General features: G+C 40.3%; 1 protein-coding gene across 6 annotated transcripts in view; it reads right to left on the bottom strand.

Annotated features, from left to right (window-relative positions):
* Positions 1–7,569: 7,569 nt before the first annotated feature.
* Positions 7,570–22,041, bottom strand: part of nlrx1 (NLR family member X1) — a 58,844-nt gene continuing 44,372 nt past the window's right edge. For 3 of the 6 annotated variants that reach the window (XM_053423627.1, XM_053423628.1, XM_053423623.1), the window contains 7 exons: positions 18,759–19,010; positions 17,465–17,672; positions 8,635–13,836; positions 8,365–8,414; positions 8,189–8,279; positions 7,952–8,075; positions 7,570–7,865 (listed from right to left, as the gene is read on the bottom strand). In XM_053423627.1, the coding sequence (XP_053279602.1) occupies positions 13,687–13,836; positions 17,465–17,672; positions 18,759–19,010 (610 nt within the window). In that variant the 3' untranslated portion in view covers positions 7,570–7,865; positions 7,952–8,075; positions 8,189–8,279; positions 8,365–8,414; positions 8,635–13,686. Of the gene's footprint in view, positions 7,866–7,951; positions 8,076–8,184; positions 8,280–8,364; positions 8,415–8,634; positions 13,837–17,464; positions 17,673–18,758; positions 19,011–22,041 lie in introns of all 6 variants that reach the window. The other 3 variants (XM_053423624.1, XM_053423626.1, XM_053423625.1) reach the window with 3 other exon arrangements.

Here is a 22,041-nt window from a genome sequence, read left to right as displayed (position 1 = left end):
TCATGTGCTTACCCGGCAGTAATGCACCAGTAGAGAGGGTGTTCTCTCAAATGAATGACATATGGACAGACAGCAGAAATAGGTTCACTGTTCCTTCCATCAAGGCCATACTTATTGTAAAGACAAACATCAACCTCCCTTGTGATAAGTTTATGGAGATGCTGGCCAAAGACAGAGCCATCCAGAAGAAAATACATTCTTCTGAGAAATATGCAAATCAGGTAAGGAGAGGGAGGGAGAGAAAGTGGGAATGAGGGAGAGTGAGAGACAGAGAGACAAAGTGAGAGAGGAGAGGAGATAGGTGGAGAAACAGATAATATATGAGCCCAATTTCTATACTGGAACTGTCCCCCTGATGAGTGACTTTTGTGGGTGCACTTTATAAATGTAGGTTTTGATTTTAATACAGTAGCCTATTACTATTGGCTCTGTTCTTGCAGTTTTTCTTATGTTCTCTGCTCTTATTCTACCCAGGCTCCTGAGGCGGAGGTGGATGAATGAGGGACCCACCATCACACACAGGCAACGCCAACCATGTGCAGTTTCTGTAACCACACCTCTACCTGTGAAGGCTTCAATTATCTTATAGTCCAACTAACTTTACAATATCTACTGACACTGAGCTGTGATAATATAACACTGTGAAGACATACAGGAAACATTCTGCATACTGATAAAGTGTTTGTTTAATTATAAATTTGATTTTCTATTAAAGTCCATTAATGATGTTTTTTTATTAACATAACTAATGTTCTAATATTTTTTCAGGGCCCCTGTCAGTCACGGCCACGGGCCCTCAGAATTTTCCTAACTTTTTGCCCCCTAATGGCACCTCTGACCTTTTGTGTAATAAAAGCTGGTTAAAATACATGAAAAAGTACTTGTCCCCATTTATTATTTCATAATGATAATATGTAATGATTTTTCACCGCCGCATTGAAAATGTCCCCGATTTTCATTTCAGAAATCTGGTCACCTTAAGCTAGCTCCCCCCAGCTTCCACACACAGTCAGCACGGACACCCGATACTAGCTACTACCAAGTGTTTGCTTCTAACCTGACGGTGTTTGAGAAACAGTGTCATGAGAGCCGTGGGATTAAAGTCAGCGGGTTTTTGCGCTGTTCCCACCGCAGTTAGCATGGTGGCTAGCCCGCTAGCCCCGTTATCAAAGTTCGTTATAACCGTATGTGACCGTACACACATGCTGTAAGTGCTCTAACCAGCCACCGTCAGCCGGACAACGCCGCTGGCTTAACACACTTGTCACATTAATCATAGAGTCGTAGTTGTGATTTTGGTTTATTGTGATGTAGGGAATGGAACAGGAAGTTTCCATTCCGAAATGCTGGCGTTAGCGGACCAATCACAGCCAAGTGCTATCCGTGAGCTGTCCGTCATTTCGACGTGTAGTTAGAAAAATGAGAGCTGCACGAAAAGCTCTCCGAGGAGCCTCGGAGAGGGCGTTCCACGTTGGAGAGGGCGGTCCTATCTGTCCGTGTCCGTCAAAACGGAGAAGCATACATTGGCCTTTAGCCCCCACTCAGACTGCTAGGAACCTGGTTGTGACACTTGACAGTCAACTCTCCTTTACTGCCAAAATTACTTCAGCAATCCCTTCCTGTTGATCAGTGGTTCTCAAACTTTTTTTAAATTTACATAACATACACATGAACATTAAATCCACATTACTTTCAGAAATGTCTTGCAAAAAATGCTTTTTCAAACCATTTTTTGTGACACTTTAAAAAAAAAATATTGCAATAACTTTGCTTAAATCCAACTAATTGAAGTGACATTCATCACTACATTCCAACATCAGTCTGTACTTTTCCAATAAAAAAAAAAAAATTAATTCAATTATAATCACTTTGTTACAAAGATGATAAAGCTCAACCAAAAATTACACACGCAAGTCACTTGGGTGTAATGTTTCTAAGAGTCTTCTTAATGTGTTGGGTCTCATAGAGTTTTCAGACATAAAATACACACTGGTCTCTCCTCATGGCCTACCGCATTGACTGTGAACCCAAGAGCAAGACAGGCTTCATCGTACTTTCTTTTCAACTTGGTTTTTGAACACTGTCTCTTGTTTGTCCCTGACCGGCGGCTTCACGTGAACGAGCTCTGATCTCACTATGTGTGTCTCTGAGCAAGTCAGTGGGGCGGGGGGCGGAGCCCTGAGGCCTGTGTGTGCGCTGTCCGTTCACAAAAAATATGCGCGACAGGCACAACACTGTTCAGGGAGCCACTGCAGGCGGGCTGAAGAGCCACCCGCAGCTTCAAAGCCTCGGGTTGCCGACCCCTGGCTACGGCGAAAGAGCGATTTGTTTACGCTCCGCCGATAAAGAGATGAGGAAGTTAAAACATTGGTTCGGCTCTAATATTAGTTCCGCCTCATATTTCCCCCTCCCGGTCGCGAGCCCCATCTGTTATGCCTCCGCGCCCCACACAGTTTGAGAATCCCTGCTGTAGATACATGCTGCACAACATCAGGATAATACGTCCCATTCTCATTTAGAAGGCGACGCAGGTTCTGGTCCAGGCTCTGGTCATCTCTATGACTATAGTAACTCCCTTCTGGCTAATCTACCTAATAGTGTCATCAAACCTCTGCAGCTCATACAGATTGCAGGAGCTCGACTGGACTTTAACCTACCTAAATTCACTCACACTACTCCACTAATCCGCCCCCTTCACTGGTTACCAGTAGCTGCCCACATACGTTTCAAAACACAAGTACTTACATACCGTGCTGTTAACGAATCGGGGCGAGTTTACATTCAGGACATGGTAAAACCTTACACCCCAGCCCATTCACTCTGCTCTGCATCTACCAATCGGCTTGTTGCTCCCTCACTGTGAGCTAAACACTCATCAAAATCAAGACTGCTTGCTGTCCTGGCTCCTAAACGGTGAAACGAACGTTGTAGTTTGGTTTACTTGAAAAAAATTTGCTTTCTTGACTCTTGTTGTTCTGAGTTTCTACCCTCATGGTTGGATGCGCTTATGGTAAGTCGCTTTGGATAAAAGTGTCAGATAAATGAAATGAAATGTAATGCGTAAAGAAAATTAGAATTAAATAGTTTGTACTTACACTTATTAACTATTTACAATTCCTAAATAACTGGTATTTAATTGATATTATATCTAATTTAGAAAAGGTTATTAAATAATTTAAAAAGTAATAAATTAAAATCATTAAATGCATTTTAGATGAAGTTAAAAGCCCCTCACTCTCTAAGTGGCAGGTAAAGATATGTCTGTGTTTATTTTACTTGCGTTAAGTCTTGTAGGCAGTTCCCTAAGTTAATTTTTTTTACTCTTTGCACACAGTTTAATTTGTGCTCTTGTACACATAAAAGCTGTTGTACAAGTTACACAATCACTATACAGTTGAAATGTGAAATGCTGAAACCTGATTGACAAACGCTTCACGGTGTGTCTGCCGCACTTTCTCTGTATTGTACAGATTTTCCATTCCTTGGCCCCGTAACATAAATAAGCTATTACACTTTAGATTAGGGTATGCAGAGAGGTGTGTTATCTATATGTTAACACATCATTTGAAACAGGTGAGGAATACTTCATGATTTGTTCTGTAGAGCTTCTATGTGCTGGCTGCTTCTGCAGCTATCTTCTCTGAGACATGGAGCCTCCTAGTCACTTGCAGGAGCTTCACCTGTGGATCGTAACTGTTTCAGAGGTTCACATTAACGTCCGATCTCACACACTCCACACAGAGCTCCAATCTCTGTAGCAAGGGAATTTAAACATTGACCCACCTGGATCCCCTGACTGTTAATCGTTTATAATAATATTATAACTTTATTTCTATAGTACTTATCTAAATGAGGTTAGAAATTGCTTCGCACAAAAGTACATGGCAAAATGAGGATTCGATTGTAATAAAAGATATTCTGTTCAGTCCAATCTAACAGCCAAATCGTCACATAATAAGGACAAGACCTTAAATTTATTGAGAAACCCTACAGGTCCCACAATGAGCAAGCACTGTGGAGAGAAAAAAAATGACAGGAAATGCTTTCCTATAAAAATACGTTTTGAGCAGTGATTTAAAGATAGGTAGTGAGTTGGCGAGCCTAATCTCATCAGGCAGGGAGTTCACTGGGCCTCAGAGCCCTGACAGAGATAGCCCAGATCTAGGGACAGCCAACAGGGACAGGCTAGCCAATCTCAGGTTACGACTGGGATTATAGGGAGTCAAGAGCAGCGAAATGTATGTGGGGGCCAGCCCATGTTGATTTAAAAAAGTTATTAAAAGAATCTTAAAATCAATCCTGAATTTAATTGGTAACCAGTGAAGAGTTGCAATAATTGGTGTGATATGATTAAGATAATTATCGCAAAAAAACCATTCGATGTTTTGGCAGACAACACAAACAGCCAATGATAAAGAAAATAGCGCTGCGCCGAACCAATCATGTCGCATACAGCACAGAGTGTAGGAGTAGCAGCCTGCAGAAGCGGACGTGCTAATGTTTAGGCTACTGCAGCTTTGCACACCAGTATATCAGGAGTAATTGCGAGATATAAAGAAAAAATTATAAATTAAACTTGAGTGACAGCATGCCAAAGAAGACACCCCACCAGACACAGTCCAAGGCTCTATAGACTAGGATATTGTTGAGGTTCAGAGGAATTCGGTAGTGTGGAGATATTTTAGCTTTTTAAATTCCGACAAGAAGCAGAGTTGCGTGCACTGTAAAATGTGTCACAAGCATGTTCCCACAAAGACAGGTAATACCACTAATCTTTTTTACTATCTTAAGCAGTAATGAAATAAGTAGTGCGTATCCCACTTCTGACGCAAACGTTGGCATTTATAAAAACAAACTTGACGGGAAAATCAGAGTATATCTACACAAACTCTGACCCATGCGTACGGACGTTTTGGAGACGGGAAAGTGGCGACGCAGACGTGAGGTGGGGAACTGAAGCAGATTATTGATCCAATTCATCATTTACATTAAAACCAACATCTTAGTTTTGCTCGCGCGGCATATCTGCTCCACACGAGCCCAATTAATACAAATATATAAAACAATTTAAAGCAAATTACGTTCATATTCGATTTAACAGCCGAGTTACGGAGCGGAGTCATTAATCGTTTTTAATACACTGTGCGTGTATCATCAAATCACTGCAGTGAAAATGACTGTGCCATCAGGCGCAGAGCGCACAGGACATCACTTACAAGAAATGAAAAAACTTGCCAAATAATATCACAGAGTGGAGGAAAGGATCCACTGATGTGAGGGAATCGGTCCGATGCTATATATAAATAAATACTGCCGTGACAGTGGTGCGGGGTTCGGTTTGATGTGTGCATGCGAATGGAAGGACGAGGAGGAAGCGAGGGTTCAGCGATTTGACATGTCAGTGTCAGAAAGTTTCACTTCCTCCTTCTCATTGCTTTATGCCGTTACTCCGTCAGGACTCACGGGAGAAACCCATTGGTCAGCAGCAAGGGTTGCCAACCGTCCCTTGAAAAACGGAATCGTCCCATATTTAGAAACAAAAGCACCTGTCCCGTATTGAGCTGAAAAGGGACGCACTTTGTCCCGTATTACTGGGAGATTTATAAAATGGTCAGTAAATGGCCAATGGAAAATGAATAACAGGGCGCTTTATATGAACATTTACAGTAAACTTGTTCCCAGGCAATGTCCTGCTCTGGGATCAGTGAGCTGACAGCATATTCACACACGAGTACGATGATACAGAATACGCTCATCCCATTGGTCGAGAAGGTACTGTTGCTCGCGGAGAAAATAGTGGAAGATAAGTAAGTATAAGGAGAAGATAGTGGAAGACAACAAAACAGCATGGGTGACAGGGACACAGACGCCGACACTGCTTTACGGAGCTGTACAGCTTCGAGCAGCAATACGACTAGTACTCCTCCGAGAAAAGCAGAAAAGGATGCAAAAATACCAGGAGGAATGGGAAAAAGCAAACACCAGGGTGGAAAATGTGCGCGAAAGTATCTATAAAGCGCACTGCACGGTGTGCCGGTGCACTTTTTCTGTTGCCCATGGTGGGCTGAGTCACCCCACCACGTTCTGTTTGCACTTTTGTTATTGCACTAAAAATATGCACTATTTCAGGACGGATGTTCTGCTTTCTATCTATTGTTTTATATTAATGTATACTGTTTTAAGTTAAGCAAGACAGGTTTCTGTTTAAGAAAGATTCATACTTTATTCAGTTAATTTTGCTTATTATTAAAGGGAATTGCTGGATAATAATTTGTTTCCCATGTGTTCATGTAACTCAAAAATATGCATCTAAATCAATTCAGGATCAAATAGTTAAAAAATTGTTTCACTGACAAAAAAGGGGGCTAAAAAAATTCAGCACGCCCAGAAGGGTGAAGGCAATCGGGTCTGCCAGCCCTACCAATGAGGTGTCCATTATTTATTTTTCAGAGAGTTGGCAACCCAATCAGCAGCATCATTTGATATTCCTGCCATGCTTTGCATTAACCATTTATGGTTGAAAGTAGGCGTGTGGAGGGCGGATTTGGAGGCACATCCACGTACGAACGTTTCCAGGTGATTTATAAAGCGAACATTGCTTTCAGGTTTTGTACGTGCGTACACTCGTACATGAATCCTACGCACTCTTTTATAAATGCGACCCCTGGTCCGAACCAGGAACGGTCCACATGTGGTAGAGAATTCAATAAGGAATTCATAATATTATTGACTTGCATGTTTTGTATAAGCCACACCAGTTGTGGCTGTAGTTACTGAAGTATGCACAGCAGTTGTACGACAGGCTGACCGAAAGGGATTGTTGTTGTAGTTATGTACTAACAATAAAGTTAACTGTGTGAAATTACGGTCTACGAGCCATTACACTAGGCGAAAAGCAGAATTAGTGTCGGCGGAGGCATAAAAGCTGGGGCGCGCGACCGGGAGGGGAAAATGCGAGGCGGAACTAATATTATAGCCGAACTAATGTGTTGACGTCCGCATCTCTTTAATGGTGGGGCACACTAGGCGAAAAGCAGAATTAGTGTCATGGGAAATCTTATGGAAGTTACCTGATCCCCTGAAGTTAGTGCCTATTTACAGCACGTCAGCACCGCGTTCTTCCGCAACATTAACCTAAGGGAAGCGGAGTAAACGTACCTCGGAGAGGGAGTCTGGAGAACAAAGGGGGAGAGCGGGGGGGGTCGCAAAGCGAAGGTGTTATCTAATTAGCATATGACTCAGGGCGAAGCCGCTGCTGAGCCTCTCTCGATTCCCCATTGGAGGAAACCAACCCGGAAAGTCACTCGTGATTGGCTGGTAGAAGTGTTGCCATTGGTCACCCTGGGTCATTGCAGCACACAAGTGGGGTAAACCCCTCCCACACAATATTAATTAAAAAAATTAATATATAGTTGTTACTAGTAATATATATATAATAAATCATTATTTATTAATAAGCCTTTACCAAAAGCAATGCAGTTAATTAAGACTATACATTCATTCATGTGATGCTTGATGTTATAAGTGAACATATTGTACAGGGAAGAAAAAACATGAACGAGGTATATGTTGAGTCAAAGGTTTATTTACATACAGCACAAATATTGTACATACACAACTAGCCTAGCCAGTGAAAAGCTAATCAGGTGAAGCTTGAAATGTCTCTTTAGAGCCTCTGGGTCATATGTTCTTTGTGGGACTCTGTCCGAATCTGCCCCAGTGTGTAGACTTCTGTGGTGTGTAGACGTCTGTGGTGTGTAGCTGTGAGATCCAGTGTAGCCTCTAGTCTTATTTGAAGTGTGGCACACAGGTCGGTGAGCTCCTGGCTGTGGAAGGATGGATCCATGTCATCTGTCTTCAATCAGCTGTAAACACAATCAGTACAATTAGCACAGTTCAATGACAACATGCACCTACACATGTATCTGAAAAATGATTTAATGAATCTAACCTTAACCTCTTTCTTCTCTGCCAACTCCTGAACTCTTGAATGCTGATGCAAGGTCCGTATGGATGAACTGGAAGCTCCTTCATACTGGCTCATAGTGGGTCTTAGTAAGTCATAGTACAGGCAGCTGGAAAACAACATGAGTAACATGAGTTTATTATTAATAAACGGAGATAGCCTCGCTGCATCACCGTTGGAGGATCCACAGCAAAATTCCTTAAAAAATCCTGACTTACGTACAATGGCGTTGTTAGCCCGCACTGCAAATTTTGACTTTCAGCGAGTCTCTGCGTAATGTGCAGTGACTGCGTCCTTGTGTGCGGGAATCAGGCTGTGAAATCACAACGATGAAAAAGATCAGATAAAGTAAAGCTGGAGGATGTATTTTAAACAGCACAGCACATCTTTAGTCATACCCTCGCTCCGCCGGCCATTATCAACAGAGCTGTGAAGAGACGGAAACTTCCTACAAAAATAAAAAAAAGAGAAAAGTTACGTTTATGAAAAAACTAACCGAAAACAAACCGTTCGATTTAATTAGTTCATACCTAATTAAACATGCACTAACCCCGCTAAAGCACTCAATGCTTTATTCTACTTTTAGCAACTGTCGCGCTAATCCCACAGTGGTTCACACGTTTTTCAAATCTGAGTTAGCTTAGCAGTTAGCAATAGCTTCGCCTCACCTTAATTCAGGGACTGTGCGCCTGTCTTCTCCGCCTCGACTCCTCCACACCGGGCCCGCGGCTTTGCTTTCCCACGCACTCATCTTCTCCTCCAGGGAAACAGTGTCGTGTCGACTTCAGCAAGTTATTTATCCCGAAAACAGAGTCACTCATACGGAACAGACTTAACATGATCCTCTCATGTCTGCGGCAGACAGACTCTGCATTCACGAGGCTGTGATTGGACAATCCCATCAGGTGATGACGCAAACAACTGACGTCACTTCTTCAGAGTAAAGCTTCACAACTGTCCTTCTCATCTTAAAGCAGCGGTTAAAACAGCTTTTAAATTTAAATTTTACATGGGATGAGTATGTGACTGAGGACCCGTTTATTCTTTCTGGTTTTAAGTTATTGTACTTACATGATTTTTGCTGTTCTGTGTTTGTACCCTCATAGTTGAATGCACATATTGTAGTCGCTTTGGATAAAAGTGTTTAGTGTTTAATGGAATACTGAGAAAGTTTAATAAGAAGTTCAAATTATGAGGGAATTTCCAGTATTTTGGGAGGACAGATATTTTTATGGAAAGCCAGTAGAAGTTTGGAGCTTTTGGGGCACAGACAAATCATATCCAACATCATTTCTGCCTGTTGAGCGGATTGCTGGTAGATGTGTGGTTAACACATCCACTGTGCATTTAACCAGCACATTTGAAAAAGTGACTGTAATCATGCCACTCTGAGATTTAGGATTGTGTTTTGGATAATAATAAAATGATGAAATAATGTGCATTGTTTCAATTTTTTTTCATAGCATTGATTTTGCTCGTGGTATACAATGTAATTAATTTTAGCACACTTACCTAAGAATAATTTACAATTTCAGGTTTTATATTTATTTTAAGCCTGGTGTACTTTCGCCAGATAATTTAGAAAAAGGTGTTATCTGCTCCGAGGGAAACTATCCTGATTTGCATTTGTAAAGCGCAGAGCATTGGCATTTGCATGTGAAAGCCTCCCCTAGGCTTAGGAGCAAGGGGTCACCTTCCAACATTCTCAGGCTTGTAAAACTGCAAGAAACGCTTAACCGAAATTTCTCCATGAATTTCCTACGACACGTACTGGCACAAACTCTTCTTTTCATGCAGTGTAACCACTCAACAGTTGCAAACATCTTTTCTCTGTGTTCCCACAGGTTAAAATAAAACAACTGTAAATTTGAGATGTTATTTACAGGTTACACAGGTTAAATAGAAATGGTTTGTCAGAATCTGAAAAACAGGTCGTTGACCGTGGTCAACCTATCGGGGACCTATGGTAGGTGATCGTGGGCGATTTTTTCCCGCTTCAGCTTGCTCTTACGATGAGTCCATGCTTTGACTGTGTGCAGTCTCCTTCCTTACGACGCACGTTTCACAAGTTGACGCAATTACGTAATCGATCGTTCAATCCTAGGTCCCATTCTATTTTCCAACTACATGCTCCCCCTTAGCAACAAAATCATCAGCAAACATAATGTCCATTTTCACTACTACACTTATGAAACACAGCTCTACATTCCAATCAGTCCTAATGACCAATCAAACATTGCAACTCTCCACAAGTGCATCTTTCTCCAGAAAGCGCCTCGAAAAAATGGGCGCCTCCTTTCCATGCTAATCCATGTAAATCAATCGGCCCAGAAAGCACACTGAAAATCGATTTTAAACGATAAAAGTGAATATTATATATTATATACAGTGGTTACGGAAAGTATTCAGACCTCTTTACATTTTTCACTCTTTGTTTCATTGCAGCCATTTGCTAAAATCAAAAAAGTTCATTTTATTTCTGATTAATGTACACTCAGCACCTCATCTTGACAGAAAAATGTCAGGCCTGGACTGAAATGAGGACTCAGATGCAGAGGATTACACGTACCAGCACACTTTATTGAATTCTGATCCTCTAAGAAGAGTGACAAACAATCGGGCTATGAAAAAACTCACTTAATATTAACAAAACACTCACTAGACAAAGAAAGAGGTATACAACATAAATCGCTCCCGAAGGAGGACAAACAAAAGGCTAGAGCAAGAAATCAAAAGCGCTCCCGAAGGAGGAAAACCAAACTACTATGAAACGGTACAAAAGAAAAGGCTCACCTAAACAGGAGGCTCATCAAGCTAACTAAAGCTCTCTAAACATAAAACTTTTTTGATTTTAGCAAATGGCTGCAATGATACAAAGAGTGAAACATTTAAAGGGGTCTGAATACTTTCCGTACCCACTGTAAATGATGAAATTAGCATCCCATACTTTCGATTCCCCCGCTGTTCTCCTGGAGTTTCAATTTCCCAGAATTTTGGCCCCACATGATGACATTTCCCCATCATTCATTATGAACTTCTTGACTATGTACTATCTGAAATCTCACCTAGGGCTCCAACATGGCCAGGGCCGGCCCTGTGTTAAAGTTATGTGATTTGTGAATATGGGCTAAACCAGGGGTCGGCAAGCTTTACTGTCAAAGGAGCCATTTTGCCCCCTGTTGTACTAAATAAAATTTGTCTGGAGCCAGAATACATATTTGATAGCACAGCTGAAAAAGTTATATTTATAGTTTTACTCAGTGTTATGCCAGTTCTCACTTAAAATTAACTAGTTCAAAGATTAGTTCATGCAGATGAAAATAAACTAGTTCACGTTCATAGTATATTCTAAGATTATTTTAATTTAAAAGTTCACAGTTCCAAAAATGTATCCCAAGGCTCCAAACCCCTGGGCTATACAAATCAAATTGATTGATTGATTGATTGAAAGTTATGATGGTTAAAAAGGTTAATTTAACCAATATTAAGATGACGGTTTGTTTTGTTTTTGCCATATAAAGGATGTGAGCTGCATTAATGTGAGTTACTAAAAGTCCATGAGCTTGACCTGATGGTTCAGCTTGACATAATGTTTAGGTAACTTCTTATATGTGGTTAAACAGTAGCATTAACTTTCAGTGTATTGTTGTCATAACTGTTATTTAAAGGTAAACTTAAACAGGTGAAAAGCTATGTGTATTTCTAAGTAGATCCATTCTTCAGGATGTGGGGGAGAGACTGGATAACAACATTTTTAATTCTTTAATGAGTGTTGATGTCAATAAAACACCTTCAGTTTCCTCTGAGATGACAGACCCCCAGAAATTTGTGTTTGATTATCTATATTCTCAAGTTCAGTTTCTTACATTTTACTTAATTTCTGCTGTTTTAGAGTTGGTAGTAACAAATCATAGTTGGAGCTGGCTCTTTTGTCCATCCTGGAAGAGGGATCCCTCACATGTAAGGGCAGAGGATATTGCACCTTATTAAGCCCAATAAGACAAATAGTGAGATTTTGTTGAAAATATTTATTTGTTAATGCACATTTCATATTTATACAGTCAGCTGAATATTCCCACAGACTACTGTAGCACAATCATAACTTCAACATTACATTATGTCTGGTTCTTGTTGCCTTGTAAGAATTATGACTTCTACTGAATCTGTGAAGCTTGCCACTCATCCAACTCTTCAGGAGTTATATATGTATAAATGGTAAAGACTTGCAGTTGCTTTTCTATGTTCACCTCTAATCCAAGGTGTTTCTACCTGACTGGTGGGGTTCTAGGGATTTCATCTCTGTGGGTCATAGCCAATCTTGAGATTCATTATGTTAACAAGATTAACTTGTTTTTAAACCGTTAAGCATATCAGTCAGCTATAATTAAAATTGTGCTTATAAAGCCCAATCTTGACCAAGATATTTAGTTAATTATAGACCCAAATCAAACCTTCCCTTCATTTTCAAAATCCTTGACAAATCTGTTTCTAACAGTTATGCAAGAACTTGCACAATTGTGGTTTGTTTGAGGACTTTCAATTATCACAGCACTGTTAAAATTAACCAATGACATATTCATGGCCTCAGATAATGGACTGTCTCTATAGTAGTTCTGTTGGATCTTATTGCCACATTTGAGACCATCGACTTCAAAGCCTGGATGACCAAAAACCAGTGGTGGAGTGCAGGTTATACATAGGTATATGTCATATAGCCACTTATTTTTCAATCAGCATAGCATGTACCCATTTCTAAATCGCCTGTGGCGCACATCAATCAGTAGTGTGTTCTAAAGTGCCTTGAGATAATGTATATCATGATTTGGCACTAAAACAATTTAATTGAATTCAATAGTGTCCTGCAAACCTTTTTTCCCCCCTAGCTTAACAAAAGCATCACATTGCTTGTTGCTTTTGTTGGTTGGGTATGTTGGTTTAGGTGTGATTGGTATGAGTGGTGATTGGTTATTTAGGATACGTATATCAGAGTAAGCCAATCATAGGCAGAGTAGGGCAGATCATGTCTGTGTTTGTCTTCCTGGGAAAATACATCAGCTCCTCTTAATATTTATTGCTGTTTCCTGATTAACCAAAATAATTAAAAAAGGACACATCCTTACCATGTGAGGTGCCTTGAGGTAATGTGATGTTATGATTTGGCGCTATACAAATAAAATTGAATTTAAAAGGGATAGTTTCATAAATAAATAATGAACAGATAACAGATAAATTCACTCATTATCTACTCTATGCCGATGGAGTGTTGGGTGTTTGAGTCCAAATACCACTTAAGCGATCTCAGGAATAAAAACTGTTGAAGCCAAATACAATACAATTTAAGTAACAAAAAAAAATATGCCTCCATACTGCTCTTGTGGTGTCATCCAAGCCCTGACATTCAAATTCAACTCAAAACTGTGATATTTTTTTTTTGTTGCCTAAATGTCCTCCAATGTCTTCCTTTGGAGCCGTGGTCACATTTGCACGCACCTACTGGAAACACCCACACTGCACACAAGCTCCCAACCAATGGCATGTTCGCATCGCTACATCTGCTAGCATCGCCCCTCCTGACTTCTAGGATTAGAACATGGTGTAAATGACACAGGTCCAGTAAAATATGAATGCCGAGGCTTGCGGTCAATTTGTAAATACGTTTAAATGTACAATGCTGCTGAGGATTTGTATTGCCCTTTCACCTCTATTTGTTTTTTTACTGATTATTTGTTGTATCCAGTAGATTTACGTATGGTGTCCTTCTCTAGCATTTGCAGGGTCTGTCGGACCCCCTTCTCCACTCTACGGAAATGTAACCTCTTCCAGAAGCTCTGCTGCTGCTGACGCCCCCACTCAAGATCCCTGAGGAAGACCTGCACAGAAAGAGACCAGGAGACCATCTCATATTGATCATTGAATCAATTCAAATATATTGTATTGATGGACATTTTTCTGGAGCAAAGTGCTACCGCAGCTGAGGAAAAGTACGTTGTACAACAAACAACAAAAAACAGTACACAAGAACATATCGTGTAAGACCCATAATAATAATGCAGAATAAAAGTGAGTTGAAAATTGCACCTGCCCTAAAAAAACTTAGAAAAATAAAACACTTAATGGATATTATGCATAAAAGATAAAAATCAAAACTGGCATTGAAACCTGAGTGTAAAATGTGCCAGACAAAGTGCAAAGGTTATTGACATACATGTCTGAGTAAACATGTTTCGTTAATGAGTAGTGTGATGGACGCTGGGATGAATGATAGCTTGAGGCGTTTGGTCTTACACTTATGGGCTTTGTAACTTTTGCCTGAAGGTAACCGGTCAAATTTCGAGAACATAAGGTGTGACGGGCAATAAGGATCCTCAGTGCTTGTCTGACCACAGAACCTTTGTAGATGGTCTGAGGGAAAGGATTGTTCTTTATGCCCATCACCTTCATAGTAATTTTTACCATGTTCTCAATTTTAGCTGGACAGTGAGAGTGCCGAACCATGCTGCCATTCTAATCTAATTATGCTTTCTAGCACAGCAGTGTAATATATCGATATGACATCAGTGCTCACACCAAACATTCAAAGTCTCCGTAATGAGTGCAGCCTTTGAGCTAGCTCAACACAGGAAGTCTACATGGCCACTCCATTTCAAATTGCAGTCCAGCTTTATGCCCAGATATTTAAAAGTGCTCACCTGCTCGATAACAGTATTAGTGATTATAACCTGGTTATGGTCTGTCACCTGTCTGGGGTTGAATATCATCTCAGTGGGGCCTTTCTGACGTTAAAAATGAGATGACGACTGTCACAGCACTCTTTAAAAGGTGTCAATTTGATGATGTAATTATTTGTGGTACACCAGTGCTACAGTATTTGACCCTGTCACCTGTTAGTTAAAACAGAATAAAACCATTAAAGAATGGATCTTGTGTAGGAACAGGTGTTCCATGTCAGAATCACCAAACTCTCTTAACTGCACAACTTGCATAATGGATAAACATCACTTGTTCTTAAACAGTGTGCAAAGATCAACATAGATTTTTAATGAATTACTTAATCTAAATACAGCTGCCAAAAATGTGCCAACCGAGTTGACCTGTACTGTGACACACAGAATGACAAATGGCTTGGTATCGAATCAGATCCTTCTATCCGACTCTTGTTTATTGAGAGAAGTGAGCTCTAGCTTGTCCTATCAGGATTTTATATACAGTGGATCTAAAAAGTTTACACACCCCTGTTAAATTTCAAGGTTTTTGTGATGTAATCAAATGAGACAAAGATAAATACTGTCCAAACTTTTTCCACCTTTAATGTAAGTAAGAAAGTACAATAACCTGGTTGCATAAGTGTGCACACCCTAGCCTAATACTTTGTCGAAGCACCTTTTGAATTTATTACAGAACTCAGTCTTTTGGGGTAGGAGTCTAATAGCATGGCACATCTTGACTTGGCAATATTTGCCCACTCTTACTGCAAAAGGGCTCCAAATCTGTCAGATTGCGAGGGCATCTCCTGTGTACAGCCCTCTTCAGATCATCCCGTGTTCAATTGGAATCAGGTCTGGGTCATTCCAAAACATGAATATTCTTCTGGTGAAGCCATGCTTTTGTTGATTTGGATGTATGCTTTGGGTCATTATCATGCTGATAAGTGAAATTCCTCATCATCTTCAGCTTTCTAACGGAAGCCGGAAGGTTTTGTGCCAAAACTGACTGGTATTATTTAACTGTTCATAATTCCCTCCACCTTGACTAAGGCCCTGTTCCAGCTGAAGTTAAACAGCCCCAAAGCATGATGCTGCCACCACCATGCTTCACTGTGGGTATGGTGTTCTTTGGGTGAATGTGCAGTGTTGTTTTTGCACCAAACATACCTTTTGGAATTATGGCCAAAAAGTTCAGCCTTGGTTTCACCAGACCATAAAACATTTCCCCACATGCTTTTTGGAGACTTCATGTATGTTTTTGCAAAATTTAGCAGGGCTTGGATGTTTTTCTTGGTAAGAAAAGGCTACTGTCTTGCCACCCTGCCCCATAGCCAAAACATACGAAGAATACGGAAGATTGTTGTCACATGTAGTACACAGCCAGTCCTTGCCAGAAATTCCTGCAAATCCTTTAATGTTGCTGTAGGCCTCTCGGAAGTCTCCCTGACCAGTTTTCTTCTAGTCTTTTCATCAATTTTGCAGGGATGTCCAGTTCTTGGTAATGTCATTATTGTGCCATATTTTCTCCACTTGATGATGGCTGTCTTCGCTTTGTTCACTGTTCCAACTGAATTGTTCACGTTAAAGGTCACATTAAAGGTGGAAAAAGTTCAGACAGGATTTATCTTTGTCTCATTTGTTTACATCACAAAAACCTTGCATTTTAACAGGGGTGTGTAGACTTTTATATATCCACTGTAACTAGAATGGTGGTGTTGTTTCAAATATTGCTGCTTTAAACAATCACCAAAGTCTAATAACACATGAGACATAGTGTTGTTGATGTGCCCATTGAAAGAATGAACATGTGTCTGTTCTGTCTTCTCACTTCACATTTTTGATTGTTTATTATGTGAGATGATCAGCAACACTTTTCCTGAAGGCTAAAAAAGGTGGGTCTGTCAAAAACTGAAGAAGAAATGTCACACTTCTCAATAATGAATTGCTGGGGTCAGGTGAAGGGGGTAGGATTGTAATGATTCTCAAAAGATCAAATGTTGTTGATTTAATAAACCCCTGAAAAAAAGATTTGAGCTTTTCCTCGGTTCAGATTACGCAGGGCAGTGGTATGGGGTTTCGATTGAATTATTGAATGATTGCAGTTGTGTCCCTAGAAACATGATTGAAATATTTGATATTTGGGCGGTGACATGATCCAACAGTGGTTGCTACAGGTGTAATGTGCAATATTTGCAAACTTTAAATACAATAATACTTTTGTGCTATAAATTTCATGTTTCATTATAGTGTTATTTGTGAAAAGAACGATACATTATCTTACATTAGTAAAGTAATGAGAGTTCAACAGGTTTTGCTTATTGCTGTGGCAGCATGTGGGGTTGGGCAGGGAGAAGTGTTACGATTCCAGGAGACGGAACTGTGGACAAGTGTTACAACCCTATTAAAGGACCAGTATGTAGGATCTAGGTGAAAGGGATCTATTTAATATAAAATAATCCCGGAGACATTTTTGTACGAGTGCGTTTCATCTAAACTATACAAATTGTCATTTTATTTACCTTAAAATCTGACTTTTACATTAACATAATCAGGTGAGTCCTTTCTATGAAGGCCGCCATGTTTGTAGTAGTAGCCCAGACTGGACAAACTAAACACCGTTTGAGTTTTTATGAAACTGAAGGTTACCACAGGTTCTCCTTCATGTTTGGAAGGGGAGGATGAGGTGAGGGGTGTTCAGCTGCAACCTGCAACTTCAGTACTTTATGTCACTAAATTGTACACACTGCAACTTTAAGGGGCTTGATGGGTTCTGTTTGTGACTGTGAATGAGTACCTGGAGCTGCTGCTTGACACGTTGGCGGTCCCAGGATGAGGTGTTCTTTCGTATCACACTGAGGATGGGGTGCCAGTCCTCGGAAATATCTGAGCCTTCAGTGACTGAAGCTAGGACCTTGACTTTCCGGCCACTTCCGCTGTGACTTGGAACACCTCTGACATACAAGGACTGCTTCCCCGCATCACTGAGGGAGTTCAGATACACACTACACAAAGACAAATACTAGACAAGTATTACTTGTGTGACGGCTAATATGCAACCGTGAACTTTGTAGTCTGTCTGTGTGTGTTTTACATAAACTGGATCTTTTAAACAATACAATTATTATTTATATCAAGTGTGAATATGTGATGGATTGGCACAGCTAACTGATTTTAAAATACTATGGGTGATGTTCAAGGCTAATGGAGGCCCTGCTCCTAACTATGTTCAGAAAATGTTTAATATGTATATAGTATAGTAAAGTTTTATGTAGCTGCATATACACACAAACCATCTTCAAATTTACAAAATACATGTGTTAACACAATGTTTATCGAAAATATATCCAAATTTAAGATTACAAAGTACAAAAGAGAAAATATGAGGCATTTATGCTCATTTCCCTTCTGCTTATCTAACTTATACAGCCATTTTGGTAGGAAAGGCAGTTATATACTCAGATCTACATTTAACTGCTAGGTCATGACAATTATCCATCCATGCATGGATACAGGAGGAAGCCATTCTACCCAAAAAAAAAAACATGAAGACAGGGAGAACATGCACACTCTGTCCAGAAAGACAGCAGAATTAAAGGGATGTATACATATTCAGTGATGTGTGTTGACAGATCATTCTACCATATACCCTGCTGTAAGTGACCAAATATGAGCCAGCAGTACATAGGTATTGGACTAAGTATTTTAGTTTTTGCACTATATATCAAGATTTCACCTCTAGACATTCAGATCGAGTACAACTGCCTTTAGTTAAGTTGGGACAATTGATTTAGATGTTGGTATTTCAATTAAAATAGTATTTTTTTGGTTTTCAATATTTGTTATGTCCCAAAATTGTCCTCTGCAGGAGCAAAGTATTGCCTTATAAGATAGATGAAGAGAACCATGTTATGTATTATGTGTATGAAAAGGGCATTTCAATATACCTATTATGATTTATAATGTGAACTTACTTCCTCTTGTTCAACAACTTTCAAAATGTGGTGACATTGACATTAAGAGCAAGAGACCATGAGTTTGTCTGAATGAAATAACATGAATATATACAGCTGATGTGCAGAGCTGCTCACTGTAAAGTGTGAATGCTGGGGTGCTCCCTGCAGGCATCAGCCAGAGCCAGCGCAGCATTGTCTCCAATGTTGTTATAGGCAACATTTAGCTCCTGGAGGACCTTATGCTCCCGGAGCCTCTCAGCCAGCTCCAGGGCCCCCTGGTCCCCCAGCCCAGTATGCATCAGGGACAGGTGTGTCAGGGAATGGTTTTCTGGCAGGGCCTCCAGCAGGATGCAGGCTCCAGATTCCACCAGAGGGTTGCCACACAGTCTGAATAAAACATTTGACTAATGAGTAATTTCTGTCTTCTTCTCAGAACACAGTGTACATGCAAGTGATGTCACAACTTTATTATTAGGTCCCGAGCACAACAGTGCAAGGACCAATTGTTTTTGCTTTGATTATTATTAAGTCCCGAGCAAGACAGTGCAAGGCTCCTATTGTTTTGCTCCGACTTTTATTAGGGCATGAGCACTAACAATGTGAAGGCCCTATTGCCTTTTGTTTGATTATTCAGGCATTTTTGACGGCTTGAACATACTTGAAAACCCACCAAACATTGATGTTGTCAGGCCTCATGAAAATGCACGTATTCTGGAGTAAAGGGAACTGGTTGTGGCAAAATGACACAACATCGACCCCTACAACGCATCAATTTGTGTCTGGTTTAACCATTCTTCGCAAAATTCGGTATATACTTTTATACAGACAGACATGAAAAGAGTCCCTGCCACCAATTTGATTAACGCAACAGGAAGTCAGTTAATTTTGGATTTAGTGGCCATTTTAACATACTCCTCCCAGAGCTTTAATCAGATCAACTTCAAATTCACTGAGTGTCATCTTAATAAGATGGAGATCAAAATGACTTAAAATTTTGAGTTTTAAAGACTGTCGGGTGGCGTCAAATTTTGACGACTCGCCATCAAAATACAAGGTGGTTGTATCTCAGTCATACATGGTCCAATTGATTCCCGGCCTGATGTCACCTAAACAGAAATCATGACACAGCGCCCCCTGGTGGCAACAGGAAATGTTTTTGCACTTCTGACGTTTTGATTTACTCCCCGCAACCATGGCAAACTTTGTGAGAAGGCCCTTTGATGATGAAGTCTTATGGAAACTGAGTTTTTGTCGAACACCATGTTAGCTATGGCGTCAATTGTCGTAGCTAACACTCACCAAAAAAGAGGGTATATTATAACTCCTCTGTTTATAATTCCTCTTGTCCAATCAGCCACAAACCTCTTGCACAAGACCACAGTCATGGCCTGATTATATACATATCTAATATTAACTCATGATCACAGGAACAGGAAGTGACATGTTTTATACTTTGATGTACTGCTTCTGGCTGCTATACAATGTCGAGCTCAAATTAGCCCAGACCAATCAAATTTTCTTGTGAATTAGTGTGCCGTATCAACATTATTTTATATTAAATTTTATCATTGAACCTCATTTCCAGCAGAAAGGGTTCTATATACAGTGCCTTGCATAAGTATTCACCCCCTTTGGACTTTTCTACATTTTGTCATGGTATAACCACAGATTAAAATTTATTTCATCGTGAGTTTATGTAATGGACCAACACAAAATAGTGCATCATTTGGAAGTGGGGGGAAATATTACATGGATTTCACAATTATTTACAAATAAAAATCTGAAAAGTGTTGAGTGCATATGTATTCACCCCCTTTACTGTGAAACCCCTAACAAAGATCTGGTGCGACCAATTGCATTCACAAGTCACATTTGCAAGTCACATAATTAGTAAATAGGGTCCACCTGTCTGCAATTTAATCTCAGTATAAATACACCTGTTCTGTGACGGACTCAGAGTTTGTTGGAGATCATTACTGAACAAACAGCATCATGAAGACCAAGGAGCTCACCAAACAGGTCAGGGATAAAGTTGTGGAGAAATATGAAGCAGGGTTAGGTTATAAAAAAATATCCAGAGCTTTGAACATCTCTCTGAGCACCATAAAATCCATCATAAGAAAATGGAAAGAATATGGCACAACCGCAAACCTACCAAGAGGAGGCCGTCCACCCAAACTGAAGAGTCGGACAAGGAGAAAATTAATCAGAGAAGCAACCAGGAGGCCCATGGTTACTCTGGAGGAGTTGCAGAGATCCACAGCTGAGGTGGGAGAATCTGTCCACAGGACAACTATTAGTCGTCTACTCCACAAATCTGGCCTTTATGGAAGAGTGGCAAGAAGAAAGCCATTGTTGAAAGGGATCCATAAAAAATCCCGTTTGGAGTTTGCCAGAAGCCATGTGGGAGACACAGCAAACATGTGGAAGAAGGTGCTCTGGTCAGATGAGACCAAAATTGAACTTTTTGGCCTCAATGCAAAACGCTATGTGTGGCGAAAACCCAACAGTGAAACATGGTGGTGGTAGCATCATGCTGTGGGGATGCTTCTCTTCAGCAGGTACAGGGAAACTGGTCAGAATAGAGGGTAAGATGGATGGAGCCAAATACAGGGAAATCCTTGAAGAAAATCTGATGCAGTCTGCAAAAGACTTGAGACTGGGGCGGAGGTTCATCTTCCAGCAGGACAATGACCCTAAACATACAGCCAGAGCTACAAAGGAATGGTTTGGATTAAAGAATGTTAATGTCTTAAAATGGCCCAGTCAAAGCCCAGACCTCAATCCAATAGAGAATCTATGGCAAGACTTGAAGATTGCGGTTCACAGACGTCTCCATCCAATCTGACTGAGCTTCATCTTTTTTGCCAAGAAGAATGGACAAACCTTTCCATTTCTAGATGTGCAAAGCTGGTAGAGACATACCCCAAAAGACTTGCAGCTGTAATTGCAGCGAAAGGGGGTTCTACCAAGTATTGACACAGGGGGGTGAATACTTATGCACCCAACAGATGTCAACTTTTTTGTTCTCATTATTGTTTGTGTCACAATAAAATTTATTTTGCACCTCCAAAGTACTATGCATGTTTTGTTGATCAAACGGGAAAAAGTTTATTTAAGTCTATTTGAATTCCAGTTAATAACAGTCCATAATGGGAAAAAGTCCAAGGGGGGTGAATACTTATGCAAGGCACTGTGTATAGAACCCTTTAAATAAACATGTTTACCTCATTATGATTGCAATAATACGTTTGTCATTAACCCCACCAACCACACTCATATTCCGAATTGCAGAAGCTTGCTTCAAAGAGTTTGAGAGAGTTGGTTTACTTCCCATACCTGGACACTGCACGTTTGATTATTTGATGCAATATTTATTTAATACGGCTAAAAAAAATGGCGGCATATTCCCCCATGT

Source organism: Pleuronectes platessa, chromosome 5 (assembly GCF_947347685.1).
Source record: "Pleuronectes platessa chromosome 5, fPlePla1.1, whole genome shotgun sequence".
Classification (NCBI taxonomy): domain Eukaryota; kingdom Metazoa; phylum Chordata; class Actinopteri; order Pleuronectiformes; family Pleuronectidae; genus Pleuronectes; species Pleuronectes platessa.
The sequence above is the reverse complement of the archived record's forward strand: the minus strand, read 5'-3'. Positions and strand labels throughout refer to the sequence as shown.